The 17,601-nt window shown below is 43.3% G+C and overlaps 2 protein-coding genes across 2 annotated transcripts in view; one reads left to right on the top strand and one right to left on the bottom strand.

Moving 5' to 3' along the window:
• Nucleotides 1-14,758, bottom strand: part of TJP1 (tight junction protein 1) — a 326,291-nt gene extending 311,533 nt beyond the window's left edge. The window contains exon 1 of the mRNA XM_081838649.1: nucleotides 14,655-14,758. Coding sequence (XP_081694775.1) covers nucleotides 14,655-14,743 — 89 coding nt within the window. The 5' untranslated portion in view covers nucleotides 14,744-14,758. The remainder of the gene's footprint in view (nucleotides 1-14,654) is intronic.
• TARS3 (threonyl-tRNA synthetase 3) overlaps nucleotides 1-17,601 on the top strand; it is a 68,929-nt gene that overhangs the window by 9,091 nt on the left and 42,237 nt on the right. The window lies entirely within an intron of this gene.

Here is a 17,601-nt window from a genome sequence, read left to right as displayed (position 1 = left end):
TAGCTTTTATTAATGCTCACTTTGAACAAGTTCAGTTTGAACAAATGAAAACACAGGTGGGAGGGGAATCAACTATGAAAGCTTCGGGACCCCTCATCCCAGAAGGGCCTCAGAAATGACTTTAGTCCACATTGCTTAAAAAAATTGGGTCTGGTACACCCAGTTTGAGTCACACAACTCAAGCTGATTTTTAATATATACAGTATATACAGGCCCAGACGGGGGGGGGGCATATGGGCCACTTGGCCCGGGCCCCCCATTCCAAAGGGGGCCTCGGTCAGCATATTCACAACTGCAGGGGATGCACTGGGGTGAACGCGGAGGCGCAAAGGCAGAGGTGGGCGGCTTCCCTGGTGCCCTGGCTGGCAGCGCCAGAGAAAAGCTTCCCGGCGTCCGGGGTACCTGGGGCCTGCAATGGGCTCCGCAGAGGAGCGTGGAAGGGGCGCCGGGTGGGTGGAGGCGACCAAGGTTCCAGCAGCCAGGGCGCCGCGAACGTGATGGAATCATAGAATCATAGAATCCTAGAGTTGGAAGAGACCACAAGGGCCCTCGAGTCCAACCCCCTGCCAAGCAGGAAACACCATCAGAGCACTCCTGACATATGGTTGTCAAGCCTCTGCTTAAAGACCTCCAAAGAAGGAGACTCCACCACACTCCTTGGCAGCAAATTCCACTGTCGAACAGCTCTTACTGTCAGGAAGTTCTTCCTAATGTTTAGGTGGAATCTTCTTTCTTGTAGTTTGGAACCATTGCTCCGTGTCCGCTTCTCTGGAGCAGCAGAAAACAACCTTTCTCCCTCCTCTATGTGACATCCTTTTATATATTTGAACATGGCTATCATATCACCCCTTAACCTCCTCTTCTCCAGGCTAAACATGCCCAGCTCCCTTAGCCGTTCCTCATAAGGCATCGTTTCCAGGCCTTTGACCATTTTGGTTGCCCTCCTCTGGACACGTTCCAGTTTGTCAGTGTCCTTCTTGAACTGTGGTGCCCAGAACTGGACACAGTACTCCAGGTGAGGTCTGACCAGAGCAGAATACAGTGGCACTATTACTTCCCTTGATCTAGATGCTATACTCCTATTGATGCAGCCCAGAATTGCATTGGCTTTTTTAGCTGCCGCGTCACACTGTTGGCTCATGTCAAGTTTGTGGTCAACCAAGACTCCTAGATCCTTTTCACTTTTTGTTGTTGTTGTTGTTGTTGTTGTTCTCTAAGGGGGAGTTATGACTAATGAGAGTGCATTAACAGATCATCCAGGATGGAGTATACAGAAAGGATGGAGAAAATTAAAGGATCGAATTCCTAGCCATGAAAATTCTAACTTACATAAAGAAAACTATATTACGTGGAAAATGTCAAGTAGAGCTGCTCTATGTGGTTCTGCAGTTGACAATTACGTTGTTGACCAGCTCAAGGCTGAAAGCACTAAATGGAAGAAAATACTTCAATGCATCCTTGACATTATCCTGTTTTTCTCTCCCTTTCCTTGATTCTTCTGAATGACTTGGTGATTGTCATAATGGTAACTTTTTGGGTTTAGTTGAGCTCCTCAGTAAATACGATTCATTATTAGAGGAACATGTTGCACAAGGACAAAATGCACAGAAGAATGGTGTAAGACTCCAAGTACACTACCTATCAAGTAGAATTCAAAATGAGTTTATTGAAATTTGTGGGTCATTCGTCCAGAGGAGTATCATTCAAGAAATACAAGAAGCTAAGTATTTTGCGATGGCTGTTGATGCAACCCCTGATTGCTCTCACCAAGAACAGTTATCATTCATCAGCAGATATGTGAGGAGGGAAGCTAAAAGTTTTGAAATTGAAGAGCACTTTCTTGGTTTTCATGAATTTTCCATAAAGACTGGAGAAGAAAGAAAAGAAAGCCAAGAAAGCATTTTTAAATGTAAATACTTAAAATAATCCTTTTCCCTATGTATTTTTAAAAAGCACTATTGTATATCTATATTTTCCATTTTCCCCTTCATGGATCACTGCCTTGCTGTGGTGAAGGGGCTTGAATAACTCAGAGAAGCTATGAGCTATGCCGTGCAGGGCCACCCAAGATGGACAGGTCATAGTGGAGAGTTTTGACCAAACATGATCCACCTGGAGCAGGAACCGGCAAGCCACTCCAGTATCCCTGCCAAGAAAACTCCATGGACAAAGACAACAGGCATATAAAAGTTATGAGGCTGGAAGATGAGCCCCTCAGGTCGGAAGGCATCCAACATGCTACTGAGGAAGAGCGGAGGACAAGTACAAGTAGATCCAGAGCTGATGAAGCGGCTGGGCCAAAGCCGAAAGGACGCTCAGTTGCGGATATGCCTGGAAGCGAAAGGAAAGTCCAATGCTGTAAAGAAAAATATTGCATAGGAACCTGGAATGTAAGAACCATGAACCATGGTAAATTGGATGTGGACAACATGAGATGGCAAGAATAAATATTGACATCCCGGGCATCAGTGAACTAAAATGGACGGGAATGGGCGAATTCAGTTTGGATGACTATCATATCTACTACTGTGGGCGAGAATTCCGTAAAAGAAATGGAGTGGCCCTCATAGTCAACAAAAGAGTGGCAAAAGCTGTATTGGGATGCAATCTCAAAAATGATAGAATGATCTCGATACGAATCCAAGGCAGACCTTTTAACATCACAGTAATCCAAGTTTATGCACCAACCACAGGTGCTGAAGAAACTGAAATTGACCAATTCTATGAAGACTTACAACACCTTATAGAAAAGACACCAAAGAAGGATGTTCTTCTCATTATAGGGGATTGGAATGCTAAAGTAGGGAGTCAAGAGATAAAAGGAACAACTGGCAAGTTTGGCCTTGGAGTTCAAAACGAAGCAGGGCAAAGGCTAATAGAGTTCTGTCAAGAGAACAAGCTGGTCATCACAAACACTCTTTTCCAACAACACAAGAGACGACTCTACACATGGACAACATCAGATGGGCAGCATCGAAATCAGATTGATTATATTTTCTGCAGCCAAAGATGGAGAAGCTCTATACAGTCAGCAAAAACAAGACCTGGACTGTGGCTCAGATCATCAGCTTCTTATAGCAAAATTCAAGCTTAAACTGAAGAAAGTAGGGAAAACCACTGGGCCGGTAAGATACAATCTAAGTCAAATCCCTTATGAATACACAGTGGAAGTGAGGAACAGGTTTAAGTGTTGTGTATTGAGTCAAAGGATTTTATATCTGTATTATTATTGTCTGTATTTGCATTAGGGTAAAGTAACTGCCTTTTGGTTCCAGAGGGTACAGCTACTATTGGTTCATTTAAGCTGCTGTATTTGGATCCTCTGTCTTATTGGTTTCCTCCAAAAGGCAGGACTGTGATTGCCTGATATTGTTCCCTCCAAAATGTATCCTTCTAGCTAGTTCCCTGTCCCTATAAATGTAGCTCTCCCCTCCTCAGGCCCCAGTCTTGTTTGCTTTAATAAAGAAGTGTTACTAGAGAACTGTCTCCAGCATATTATGTCAAGAGAGCAGAAATCACAAACCCCACGTTACAACATTAAGGATTTAGATTTGGTGGACAGAGTGCCCGAAGAACTATGGATGGAGGCTCGCAACATTATACAGGAGGCAGCAACGAAAACCATCCCAATTAAAAGGAAATGCAAGAAAGCAAAGTGGCTGTCCAACGAGGCCATACAAATAGTGGGGGAGAGAAGGCAAGCAAAATGCGAGGGAGATAGTGAAAGATACAGGAAATTGAATGCAGATTTCCAAAAAATAGCAAGGAGAGACAAGAAGGCCTTCTGAAACGAGCAATGCAAAGAAATAGAGGAAAACAACAGAATGGGAAGAACCAGAGATCTGTTCAAGAAAATTGGAGATATGAAAGGGACATTTCGTACAAAGATTACCATAATAAAGGACAAAAGTGGTAAGGACCTAACAGAAGCAGAAGACATCAAGAAGAGGTGGCAAGAATACACAGAGGAATTATACCAGAAAGATATGGATGTCTCGTACACCCCAGGTAGTGTGGTTGCTGACCTTGAGCCAGACATCCTGGAGAATGAAGTCAAATGGGCCTTAGAAAGCACTTAGAAAGGCCAGTGAAAGTGATGACATTCCAGCTGAACTATTTAAAATTTTAAAAGATGATGCTGTTAAGGTGCTACACTCAATATGCCAGCAAGTTTGGAAATCTCAGCAGTGGCTAGAGGACTGGAGAAGATCAGTCTACATCCCAATCCCAAAGAAGGGCAGTGCCAAAGAATGCTCCAACTACCGCACAATTGCACTCATTTCACACGCTAGCAAGGTTATGCTTAAAATTCTACAAGGCAGGCTTAAGCAGTATGTGGACCGAGAACTCCCAGAAGTGCAAGCTGGATTTAGAAGAGGCAGAGGAACCAGAGACCAAATTGCAAACATGCGCTGGATTATGGAGAAAGCTAGAGAGTTCCAGAAAGACATCTACTTCTGCTTCATTGACTATGCAAAAGCCTTTGACTGTGTCGACCACAGCAAACTATGGCAAGTTCTTAAAGAAAAGGGAGTGCCTGATCACCTCATCTGTCTCCTGAGAAATCTCTATGTGGGACAAGAAGCTACAGTTAGAACTGGATATGGAACGACTGATTGGTTCAAAATTGGGAAAGGAGTACGGCAAGGCTGCATATTGTCTCCCTGCTTATTTAACTTATATGCAGAATTCATCATGCGAAAGGCTGGGCTGGATGAATCCCAAGCCGGAATTAAGATTGCCGGAAGAAATATCAACAACCTCAGATATGCAGATGACACAACCTTGATAGCAGAAAGTGAGGAGGAATTAAAGAACCTTTTAATGAGGGTGAAAGAGGAGAGCGCAAAATATGATCTGAAGCTCAAACATCAAAAAACGAAGCTCATGGCCACTGGGCCCATCACCTCCTGGCAAATAGAAGGGGAAGAAAGGGAGGCAGTGAGAGATTTTACTTTCTTGGGCTCCATGTTCACTGCAGATGGTGACAGCAGTCACGAAATTAAAAGACGCCTGCTCCTTGGGAGAAAGGCGATGGCAAACCTAGACAGCGTCTCAAAAAGCAGGGACATCACCTTGCCAACAAAGGTCCGTATAGTTAAAGCCATGGTTTTCCCAGTAGTGATGTATGGAAGTGAGAGCTGGACCATAAAGAAGGCTGATCGCCGAAGAATTGATGCTTTTGAATTATGGTGCTGGAGGAGACTCTTGAGAGTCCCATGGACAGCAAGAAGAACAAACGCATCCATTCTTAAGGAAATTAGCCCTGAGTGCTCACTGGAAGGACAGATCGTGAAGCTGAGGCTCCAATACTTTGACCACCTCATGAGAAGAGAAGACTCCCTGGAAAAGACCCTGATGTTGGGAAAGATTGAGGGCACAAGGAGAAGGGGATGACAGAGGATGAGATGGTTGGACAGTGTTCTCGAAGCTACAAACATGAGTCTGACCAAACTGCAGGAGACAGTGGAAGACAGAAGTGCCTGGCATGCTCTGGTCCAGGGGGTCACGAAGAGTCGGACACGACTAAATGACTAAACAACAACAACAACAACAATTTTCCATTTTGTCTTTATATTCAGATACGGTTCAAGCCTTGAAATAAAATTATTTGTCAGCATAACTTTTGTAAAAATTATTTTTATACTTACTTATTTATAAGACTTCAGTTAGCCCCAGGGTAAAAAAAAGGGGGGGCACATTATCTACCTGGCCCGGGCCTCTGCCTGGCTCTGCAAGGCCCATATATATTTCAACAATCTCAAAGTTTGCGAGTCCGTAGCACAGATTTTCCCCCACTTTTAACAGAGGTTAAGACCCTAAATGAATAAATTGAGTTCACAAAAGTACTTAAAGGGAAAAGTGATGTGATGAAAATTATCAATGTCAAAAAACTATTTTGTAATGACAAGTTTGTCTACACCTACAGTTGAAACAAGTCAAGCAAACACCATTGAAACCAGTGATAGAGCTCCCACAGTTTGTGCACTTTCTAGCAATATTCAACTCAGTGTTAATACTTTTGATACAGATGATGATCACAGTGGTCAACATGAAAGTTTCGTGGAACGAGCAGAGACAGAGCAGAAACATGAAACTGGAAGCAAAGTCAGTGATTTCAAAGAATGCAGTGACCTCGGACACTGGCCCAAAATAGTTGATAACAGTTCCATACAGAATTGTTTGATGCAGCTCCTGACAACACTCTGCAAGGCATGGATTATGATGCTGCCTGGTCTGCCACTTTGCACAATCTCTATCACTAAAGCTGCAAGAGAGTGCATGAATGCAAACAGATTTGGGGCAGGTATTCTGCCGTGTGGCACACTCTGAATCTACCTGCAGGATGAAGCAGGCAGTGTTCACTTCGGTGAGCATCCCTGTTCAACATCTTGTGACATCCCTACTGGCAAGGGAGTCGCTAATTGGGAGATAATCTACCATGCAAGGGGAAGTTACACTGAACCCTTATGTGGAGCCTCTGTTTGTGCAGGAGGGGGTCATTCACCCACAAGACTAGCCTTGATTCAAAGCAAGAGGAAGAAGAGCAATGTGGCAGGCTTGCTGCTCTCTGTCAGGAAGGGAATAATCAAATGCAGAATTATGTAAACTGCATTAGGTTACTATGGCAATTGGTAACTCATGAACATATCTCATGCTTAAAAAAAGAAACTATCCGGACTCCATCCCTGCTCCCTCCAACATTCTTCATCTTTGTTTTTAACCACCACACAGTTTCCTACTTCTATTGCTTGGATTCAGTCTTCAAAGTATTTTTTTGAAAAGCTTTATTACGTACCTTACAACATTTCACAGGTGAACATAAGGCTCATGGGTGGCCCATCCCATTTTGCCACCTGAGGTGAAACTCACCGGTGCCATCTCCCCACCACCATTGCCTCGCTTACTGAGGTCACACAGCTATAATGGTCACTCTGAGTGAGTTCTGCGAGATGCTGTGGAACTCCCATGAGATGGCAGCCCGGCCGCACAAACCTGACAGCAGTCGCATGGACGGGTGAGGTGCCCGGGATTCCGCAGCCCGAGGCTTCACTTTTGGGCTGGCTGGCCCTTATAACAATACACTTGATTATTGCCTAAACTCCCTGTTACGCATTGCTGACAAGTGGGGTTGGACTAGCTGGCTTTCAGGGACCCTTCCAACTCCATGGGCTGCATCCAACGCTCTCCGTCTTCTAGCGCAAGGGCTCTTGTTGTGCAACAAAGGGATCCAATGCAAGAGCTGCACTAGCGGAAAGTAGCTGCGCAACAGATTGCACAATCTATTATGCAACAAAATTACCACCAACCTGCTTGAGCATTCTCTTGCACTACTCTTGCTCTGCCAGCCCCAAAGATTTCCCCAGTGGAACGAATATGTTGCTAAGTAATTCTAACTCAGTGCTACGTTGGATCCAACCTGAAGATTCTATCAACTGTTCAAAATGAGCCTCCATATCTCCAAAAAAAAGGGGGGGAGGGGAGTAATAGACGCAAGATGGTAAATTATTTTTCACCAATGAAGACCAGAATATCAGTTGTTTCCCTTATAAAAATAGACAGAGACAAGTTATTAGCAGTTGCTTTTTTTTCTTCAAATAAGGTTGCAATTTCATCAAGATTTCCTCATATTTTTATTGATGCCATAGTCACCTTATAGTTATATTTATAGACAAGATTGGTAGCTTCCAATTGGTTGCCTGGTTGGCAGAAGAAACAGTTACCTTGGTTTTCCACACAGTTTAAATTTATGCAGGGCCGATGGGGTGGCATATGTGCTTGGCTCTGAGTTACATTTTCTTCAAAAGACATCTTTCTATAGTTTTGTAAATGGCTACATGTTATTGAAGATATCATTCCATCTGGAGTTTGTCATTTTATAAGTAGATATGTGAAAGCTTTTCTTAACAGATGAATCAAATATGATTGATTTCACCCACTCTGATAACTGTATAGTATGACCTAAGTCCACTGCCCACTTCACCGTAGCTGACTTTACCTCCTCGTCCTTTACCGACCATTCTAGTAAAATTTTGTACATTTTCGATAGAGTTTTCTGGTCATTGTATATGAGGTCTTTCTCAAATCTTGAAAGCTCTTTACTGAATCCCTTCTTTTTATCTTGTTTAAATAGATCAAATATTTGATGGTACTCTAGCCAGCCTGTCACTTTATTTTCTATCTCATCAAAAAAATTAAGTTTTAATTTATTATCTTCCTCCCAGAGAATTTCTTTATATGTTACCCGATCGTTCCTCATGTTAACCTTATATACAGTCATGGCCTCCGTTGGTGACAACCACCATGGTGTTTTTTGCTCCAAAATACCCTTATTTTTTTACCCAGACTGCATAAACCCTTGCTTTCTCATAACAGAGATAGGCGTGCCAGCCAAAACTGTTGTTGAAGTCCTCTAGTTCTAATATACAGTGGTACCTCGGGTTACAGACGCTTCAGGTTACAGACGCTTCAGGTTACAGACTCCATTAACCTAAAAATAGTACCTCGGGTTAAGAACTTTGCTTCAGGATGAGAACAGAAATCACGCTCTGATGGTGCGGCGGGAGCAGGAGGCCCCATTAGCTAAAGTGGTACCTCAGGTTAAGAACGGTTTCAGGTTAAGAACGGACCTCTGGAACGAATTAAGTTCTTAGCCCAAGGTACCACTGTATCTGTGTTTTTTAAGATTAGCCACTGCTTGATCCAACATAGACATGCAACCTCATAATACAGCTCAAGATTTGGCAGGGCAAAGCCTCCTGATTCTCTGCTATCTGTCAGGAGTTTATAACTAATTCTAGGTCTTTGGCCCTGCCAAATAAATTTTCTTATGTCCTTCTGCCAGGTTTTAAAATGTCTTGTGCTTCCTACTACTGGAATGGCTTGGGGGGGAAATAGTATTTTGGGCAACACATTCATTTTTATTGTGGAGATCCTACCCCAGAATGATAATTTTAACCTGTCCCATATTTCCAAATTTCTTTTTATCTCTTTCCAGATTGGTATATAGTTATCTTTGTACAAATTTATATTTTTAGCTGTTATCCATATACCTAAATATTTGATTTTCTTGCTAATCGTAAGGCCTGCAAACTATTGTAATTCTCTTTTATCCTCTTCTTTCATGTTTTTGACTAACATTTTGGTTTTATGTTTATTTAATTTGAAGCCTGCAACTGACCCAAATTCGTTAATCTTCATAACTGTTGGCACACTTTCTCTTGGGTTCTTCATTGCTATTATCAAGTCATCAGCAAATGCTTTTACAGGATCCGTTCCGTAGGCCCGTCTGCAAGCCAAAAATGACGCATGTCGAAGTGCCGCGCCTGTGTACGCACGCGGCACAATTTAGCGCTTCTGTGCATGTGCAAGCGGCGAACCCGGAAGTAACCCCTCCCGGTACTTCCAGGTTTGCCACAGATGTTCACCAAAGCGGACACAGAACGAGGTTTGACTGTATTTAATTTGGTTCTTTGCTGCACGTTTATTGCATTTATGCCTTGCAGAAATTTTCTCTTGCTCCTATAATTTTTAAGGTTTTCTTCATAAATCCCCAAGAAACATTATTGAAGGCCTTTTCTGCATTGATGAACAGCAGTGCCGCCTGTTTATCATTTCTTGCTTCTAGATACTCTAAGATATCTGTCGCATATGGCTGCTTGGGAGAAATCCTGCTTCGTCCTCATGGATATGGTTCTTCAGAGTCCATTTCCGTCTACTCGCTAAGATGTCTGCAAAGATTTTATAGTCACTGTTAAGTAATGAGATGGGTCTGTAATTTTTAACAATTGTTGACTCTGTTCCCTTTGGAAAAAGGAGATCTTACCGACAAAGAAAGATTGGCTGATTAAATTGATGGAGTACGCTGAGATGGATAAGCTGACAGGGCAGATAAGAGATCAAACAAAACAAAAATTCAAAAATGATTGGAATATACTTAAACAATATCTGAAAGACCATTACAGTCATACCTAGGGTTAAGTACTTAATTCATTCCAGAGGTTCGTTCTTAACCTGAAACTGTTCTTAACCTGAAGCACCACTTTAGCTAATGGGGCCTCCTGCTGCTGCCGCGCCGCCGGAGCACAATTTCTGTTCTCATCCTGAAGCAAAGTTCTTAACCCGAGGGACTATTTCTGGGTTAGCGGAGTCTGTAACCTGAAGTGTATGTAACCTGAAGCATATGTAACCTGAGGTACCACTGTATGGAGAATGGTCTGGTTTAGAATAACTCTTCTAAGGAAAAACATTAAAATATAGTGGAAAAATAGGTTACCAAATATATAGATTTGTTATGAGGGGCATTCAGCTAAGTAAAATAGAGGACCCAAGTAAGAAAGGGAGGGAAGTCAAGTGTAAATGGAGTACAAATGAATCAAATGAATAATAATATATTTTTTGTTTTCTTTATTATGTTTTAGAATCACATGTTTAGTTATAGAAGAATTGAAATGTTACAACGTGATTTCATGAATGTTTGTCAAAAGAAACCAATAAAGATGAATTGCAAAGCAGGTACTGTATAATAGAATTCCAAAGGTATGCTTACAATTAATTATATAAGGATTGAGTCGTCCTGGGATATGCTTTAACCTAGCCTTGCAAATAAAACCTACAAAGTTACTAGCCTTCAAGGTTTTCCGTAAAATATAGACGAAGGAGACAAACCAACCCTCTCTTAGTCTAGAAAAGCTGGCTTGCATGGTTACTGGGAGAAAAGTTTACTCACAGGTGGTCACTGGAATAGTTTAAACTTACAAGCTTGCTTTAATAATTATTTTTGGAATGTCCCATCCCCCAGCTAAAAATTTGGAAACACACAATTAAATTGATAAGCTGTAGCTTTGGGTCAGACAAAACAAAGTGTACACAATACAAGACCTGGAAATGGTCATGCGTTTAGGAAGCTTTAAAACAAGACCAGAAAAAATCAGCTATGTGTTACGCAGATTGCTGGTTTATATTCAGGTCAGCTGGGTGCTGTATTATCAATAGGAGGGAAATAATAGCTATTGGTGTCTGGCGCTATGGCCTCAGACCAGGAATTCTTAGAAGCAAAGTCTTATGATGATGGCAACCCCAAGGAGGAAGTGGATCTACTCCCCGGTCCATCGCATGTGGAGACACAGTCACTGGAGTCTGTTTATCCTCCCATAACCCCCCCCCCGAGACACTTCTGTCACCAGACTTGGATGATGGAACACACCCTCCTCAGAGGATCAGGACAGCACTGCGGAGGTATTCCCACAGCCTGAAACTGCAGTGCTTAGAAGAATCCAAAGGCGGGGGGCACACTGGACACCGTAGGGGAACGCACTGAGACCAGGATGCCACTGAGACAACTTCTATGTTCTGCCTTAACTACAGGTTATTAACTGTGGTCCTGCAATCCACACCTAGGTCCCTCTCCAATGTGCTGATTTTGCCTTGCCTTCTTGCATACCTAGAATCCTGGGACTCCTGCCCGACCCACTTCCTTCAGCTATCCATAGTGGTGGGCGTTTCAGTGGATCAGGATATTCTGATATTTGGAAGTCTCTCAGTGAGTTTTGAGGGGGGCAGTTTGGAATAGTGTTTGGAAGTGGCATCACTCCAGCTTAGGGAGTGCAGTCTGAGGATGGTATTACCCAAATTACTCTCTGGGAGACCTTCTGCCTGTAGTAGACAAGTCTCTTTGCCTCCACTTGTGTTCTACTTATTTATTTGTAAATAAAACAAATATTGCAAAGATAGCCCAAGGCTCCAAGGCCATCTCAAAAGGAAACTGAACCCAGTAGCACTACCCCTGGAATATCTCACTGTTTGGAAAAGTGGGGAATGCCTAACAATATTGTTTCATCAGTTTTGCATCCCCGATTTTAACCGTCAAAGTACTTTTGAATTTTAACATGCCTCTTGCAAATGGGCAAGTGGTGGAAGGAGCATGTCTCCCTACACAAATATCTGAACCAGGGCCCATAGACAAAAGAAGGTGTGCTGGCCCCGGGGGGAGGTTACCGTGAGGCGTGGTCAGAGTCCAGTCCTGGGTCGAGGGTCTGGAGACTGTCCACCAAGGGCGAAGCGGGGTCCAAAGCGAGGAGCCAGGCAAGGTCAGAAACTCTGGAAGAACAGGTCTGGGTGCTGGCAGAAACAGGTTTCCAACGATGTTGCTCCCGCAACCTGGAACCGGGCTAACTGACCTTTATCTTCTCTGAGGCCAGGGGCGGTCCCATCCCACAGGTGACCCGCCTCTCCTGGCCTTAAGGCGAGCACTCCTCCTGAGAGAACCCAGTTTCCTCTGCCTCTCTGCCCTGAGCCTCTGCAGCTGAGGAGAGGCTGGAGGGTTACTGGACCCAGGGGGAGACTCGCCTTCCCCTGACAGGGCTGGGAGAGGTGCACCTGTAGGCAATGGGTCCTCAATCACCCCAGGAGCCAGAGTGGATTCATCTGGTGTCTGCTCCTGAGGATCCGGCACAGGTGAGGGCCCTTCAGATTCAAGGCCCTGCTCAGGCGGCCCTGGAGGCGGGGACTCCTGTGCAGGCTGGGGTTCCTCCGGTTCAGCCTCTGAATCAGATTCCCAGGCCATCACAGAAGAACACCAAGATTGTGTACCCTCCAATTAAACCCCTATGCAATGGAAACACAAACTCAATTGAAAAGCAAGGTTGGATCACAGCCTAATGTATGTTGTGGTAGCTTAATTTAATTTATCTATTTTAGTGCTACTAAGCATTCCCACCGTACATCAGTTTGACAGTTGACTCCCAATTTATCCATTTCTTTTCTTTTAAAGAAAGCATTTGGGCACTTTATAATTAGTTTGCATCTGTAAGTGACCTTACATTGTGATATAATAAGCACAGCCCTGTAGAGTGAATATGTCTTCATCTCAGCTGCACACAACATGAAGAACAAGAAATTAAACACAGTGAGCAAAAGGTTAGAATTTCAACAACAGAGACTGTTCAGATCAGATACTGGTTGGAGATATTGTTCTTTATACACACAAGTCACTACATTTTGCCTAGCACACTATATAATTTCTTTTTTAAAACAATGGTTTATAGGATGGCTGTCTACAGTGGCAAAAAAGAGAATAGATTTTTATTTATTTTAAAAATACAATATATAAATTGAATATTTATGTGTATAGATGCAAAATTGCCAAATTATTTCTTTTTTTTAATCACCAACTAAAGCATGAAAATAACCCTGGCTTGAGTAGAGACTAAAAAATAGAGTACTTGAATATAGTCATACAATGGGTTGCGAACGTGATCCGTGCGGGAGGCACGTTCGCAACCCGCAGTGTTCGAAGCCTGAAGCGCCGCATCTGCGCACATGCGTGTCACAATTCAGTGCTTCTGTGCATGTGCGTGATGTCATTTTGTGTTTCTGTGCATGCGTGAGCGCCGAAACCCGGAAATAACCCATTCCAGTACTTCCATGTTTGGCACGGTCCACAACCCGAAAACGCACAACCCACAACGTTCGTAACCCGAGGTATGACTGTATATGAACATCCACAAATCCACCTTGAAACAGAAGGGAATTCACAGGTCGGTCAAGGGAGGGATGGGTAACCTGTGGCACTCCAGGCAGCAGCTACCCAGGACTATCACATTTGGCTGCAGTGACTGGGGCTGATGGGAGGCAAAAGTGGACAGTGTAGTGGGGCTGCATTGCTCACCTGACCTGCATCTGGCCGAACTGCTGTTGCATCCTGGGATGGAGAAGGGGAAGGACATGGTGGTGAGGTGGGCACAGTGCAAATGTATTGGCAGGAGCAATGGATTAGCTCTGCTGGTGGGTTTGCACTGCGCCAGCCTCTCTGCTGTCATGCCCCTCGCCTTCTGCAGTTCAGGATACTACACAGACTCAGTCAGAAAGAGTTTAGGTGAGCAACACAGCCTCACTATGCCGCCCCCTGCAGTCTGGAGGCTCAGACAGCACCATCCCTGACTTAGTGTAAATGATTTACTGGGGATCTGGGCCCTAAGGGTGTGGGTGGGTGGGTGTGCTTGTAATGACATTCAGTCATTCCCCTTTTTCACCATGCTCAAGGACCTCAAAGCATATTACAATCAATAGCAGTGTATTAAGAACAAGATCAAATCAATCACGTAAAATAAAACATTCATAATGAACTGAAACAGCAACCAGAGACTAATCATCATTTAAACAGGGAATCAGTTAGATCTCAGCGGTGTATTTATAAAGAGATGTCTTCTCAGTGGTGCATGGGTAGAGAGACAAGCCTTCTGGTGCATTGGGTTGGCACCATCACAAGGAAGGCCTTGTCCTGTGCTCCCAACCAACCAACTATTCAAAGCTACCCCCAGCCCCGTGGCCCTGACCTGCTTTTTCAAGGTTACAGACCATGCACCAGCCAAAGCTGTTGAAGGACATTTCTGGACACAGTGGCAACCTGGCCCTCTAGAAGCGATACAGCTGTCTCTTAGATCCAGTATCTTGGCATAATGCACACACACATAATGCACACAGGCAGGCACACAATGCAAGGCTGCTTTTTTCCGCATCTTCCTTTACTTAGACATATTGTAGGGAGGAAAAGAGTAAGAAACCCCATTCCAATGAATATTCAGAGGTCAGCAAGAAAGCATTCTGTGATTGACTAAAGCAGAACAAAATGAAACAAGTGTAGAACTTTTTACCTGTGTTTGTCAAAGGAAAAATTTATGTGATCCTCAGGCAAAGGGTTTCCTTCCTGGTCACTGACTTCGCTGGGTTCATGAATGTCCATATCTGGCACTGTCCTCAGTTTTGTATTATTGAAATATGTGCCTGCGAAACTCCTGGTCAGCACACCTGGATTAGAACAAAGAGTTCCTTTGATTACTGGTGCTGGATTCAAAGTCACTCTAGTTCAATGGAAAACCAGTCATGTAGATTTGTTATGACAGATTTGTTAGACGATTATGCAGTTTTTCACACACTTTTCAGCTCTGTTTAACAATACCAATAACAAGCAGAGAAATGCAATGAGAAACAAAGAGCTGTCTAGCCCTATATTGTCTCCTCTGACACCAGTTATCCAGGGTCTCAGGTAGACAAAGGCAGAGAAATACAGAGGTGCTTCCCACATTCTACTACCTGATATTTTAACTTTGATAGATGTCATGGGATGATCCTGGATTCTCCTGCATGCAAAGCAGCACACCAACACTAAGCTATGGCCTATGGAATAACCATCCAACACTGGGGGGGGGGTCTCTCTCCTGCCATCATAAACACAGACATAAACACAGAAAGAGCTAAGGGGCAGAGGATGATGCACTCCTAAGGGGTGTGTGTGAAGAAATAACAGGTTAGGAGAGATAAGGACACCCAGAGAGATGTAAGGCGCTGGGATTGGGGGACCTCATGTGTAGCAGTGTAGAATATATCCAACACTGTAGAAGTGCCCTGTTTACCTGTGTGTAGGTTCCACTGATGTGGTTATCAATGGCTATTTGAAATGATGACTGTACATTATCGCCCGTATTGGAAACAGTATGCCTCTGAATACCATTAGCTGGAACACAAGCGGGAGTGCTGTTGTCCTCCTGCGCTGCTTGTGGGCTTTCAAGAGGATCTGGCTGACCGCTGTGGGAATGGGACGCTGGTCCAGGCACAGGAAGTGTCCAAGGCTCTCTCACCCAAAGTAAACTTCCGCTGAGCAGCTCCACCCTGGAACTTCTCACACTGCTCAGGGAAGTGAAGAATTCACAATAATATTTTTATCTAGATGCCCTCACAAAAAAGGCCCTTCATTCAAAAGTTGGACAAAATTTAGAAGGCAAAATGGCAATTGTGAGGAAATAGTGAATGAAGAATAGAAACATGATCTGCAAACTATTCTAGCGTTGCTCTAGAGGCCCCCACCCCCGTTTACTCCTTAATGTGATTCCCTGCTCTGTCCCCAGGGGCAACATGGAACATACTGTATCAGCACCTGTGAGAATTCACTTGGATATTTGGGAAACACAATTTCTTGCATTTGCATCCTTGTCAGCATCATAAAACTGTCCAGTAAATCATAAGAAGGAAACAGAGAGAGATGCATAGTGGTCTGTTCATAGATAAACTATGGTAAACGGCCCGTCACCTTATTGCATAATTGGATTTGCAACTGTCAATTTTAAAGGTAATTAAGTTTACAAGTGTGAAATAATGGCAGAGCAAGCAGTGGCTATTTCAGAAGTGAAGTTAATGTTGGTGCGTTATTTTTTAATCAGCACACCTTGGTGTGCATTTGGTTACTGAAATGTAGCTGTTACTATAGAAAGCCTTTTGGGTCGTTTAAGTTTCTGTTTGAGATGTGTGCAATCAATACAATAAACTCACAGGCTATGTACGATTTTGGGATAAATCAGCCTCCCAACCGCAAGCAACATGAGTGCCATGAAACCAAAATCCACATGTCCCCAGCCTGCTTGAGCTAAAATAGGCTGCACTAGAAGCACATTTAGAAGTAGACCACTGAATACAATGGGACATGCTTCTGAGTAAAGATGCACAGGAGAAACTGATCCAGTTTCCCTGATGAAAATGGGATTAAGACTTCAGTCAAATGCAGCAATCCAGTTATTCTGATTTAGGTGTTGTGGGTTGACCTGCAAAATCTCTTTATGATATGTAACAGAGCTGTCCCTGATGCTGTGTTGCATTTACTTGTAGCTGACAGCCTGCTTTTAGCAGTTGTTCTTCCACTGTCTGCTGACCATTCCCCTTTTCAGTAAGAGCTGTCAGGATGGTTTCATGTAATGACTCAGCCAAGGGTTGTTTCATGTAATGATCCTATGACTCAAAGCCGGTGTGGCATAGCAGTTAGGGTATCAGACTAGGAATGGGGAGACCATGGTTTAAATCCCCATTCAGCCGTGAGTGACCTTGGGCCAGTCAATAGCTCTCACTCGGCCTAACCTGCCTCACAGGGCTGTTGTGAAGGTTAAATGGGGAGGGGTAGGACCATGTAAGCCTCCTTGAGCTCATTGAAGCCAAAGGTGAGATATAAACGCAATAAATAAATAAAATGTGGTAGAACCTATCATGAATGTAACTTGACAATCCATCTGTCTACCTGTCTCATAGGCAATATTACACTGCAAATTACACTCACTTAAACATATAGAACAAAGTGGCCACTATATAATCAGATGAATCATTGATTTTTTTTCTTTTCCTTTTTTAATTTGAGAAACTTTCTCATCAACTGATGGGTTATTCAGCATCAGTGATCATCTCAATTTAATTAGAATAAAATGGAGAAAGGAAGAATGGTGCATGCCCTCTTCAGCTTCTTGGATAAAAGGTGGGATATAAATGTAATAATAAATAGGTAAATAATTTAAGAATTTCTATTCTTAATTCTATTTCTTCTATTTCTATTACAAACACTGCTTTATATTACATCTATATCACATTCTCTTTCTGCATCTCAGTTTTCTCTCTCCTCCTGGGTTTCCCTTTAACAAAGCGCTATAAAGGGAGCAAACGCCTAGCACCAGAGAAAGTAGCCTCTAATTATAGACTATCAGGGTGGAAAGATTTGAGGGCACTGCCAATAACACACTTGGAACATTTCAGAGCAGGACCTATGACCTTACCTTGATAGTCAAG

This window comes from Podarcis erhardii, assembly GCF_964252035.2.
Source record: "Podarcis erhardii genome assembly, chromosome: 14".
Taxonomy (NCBI): Eukaryota; Metazoa; Chordata; class Lepidosauria; order Squamata; family Lacertidae; genus Podarcis; species Podarcis erhardii.
The sequence above is the reverse complement of the archived record's forward strand: the minus strand, read 5'-3'. Positions and strand labels throughout refer to the sequence as shown.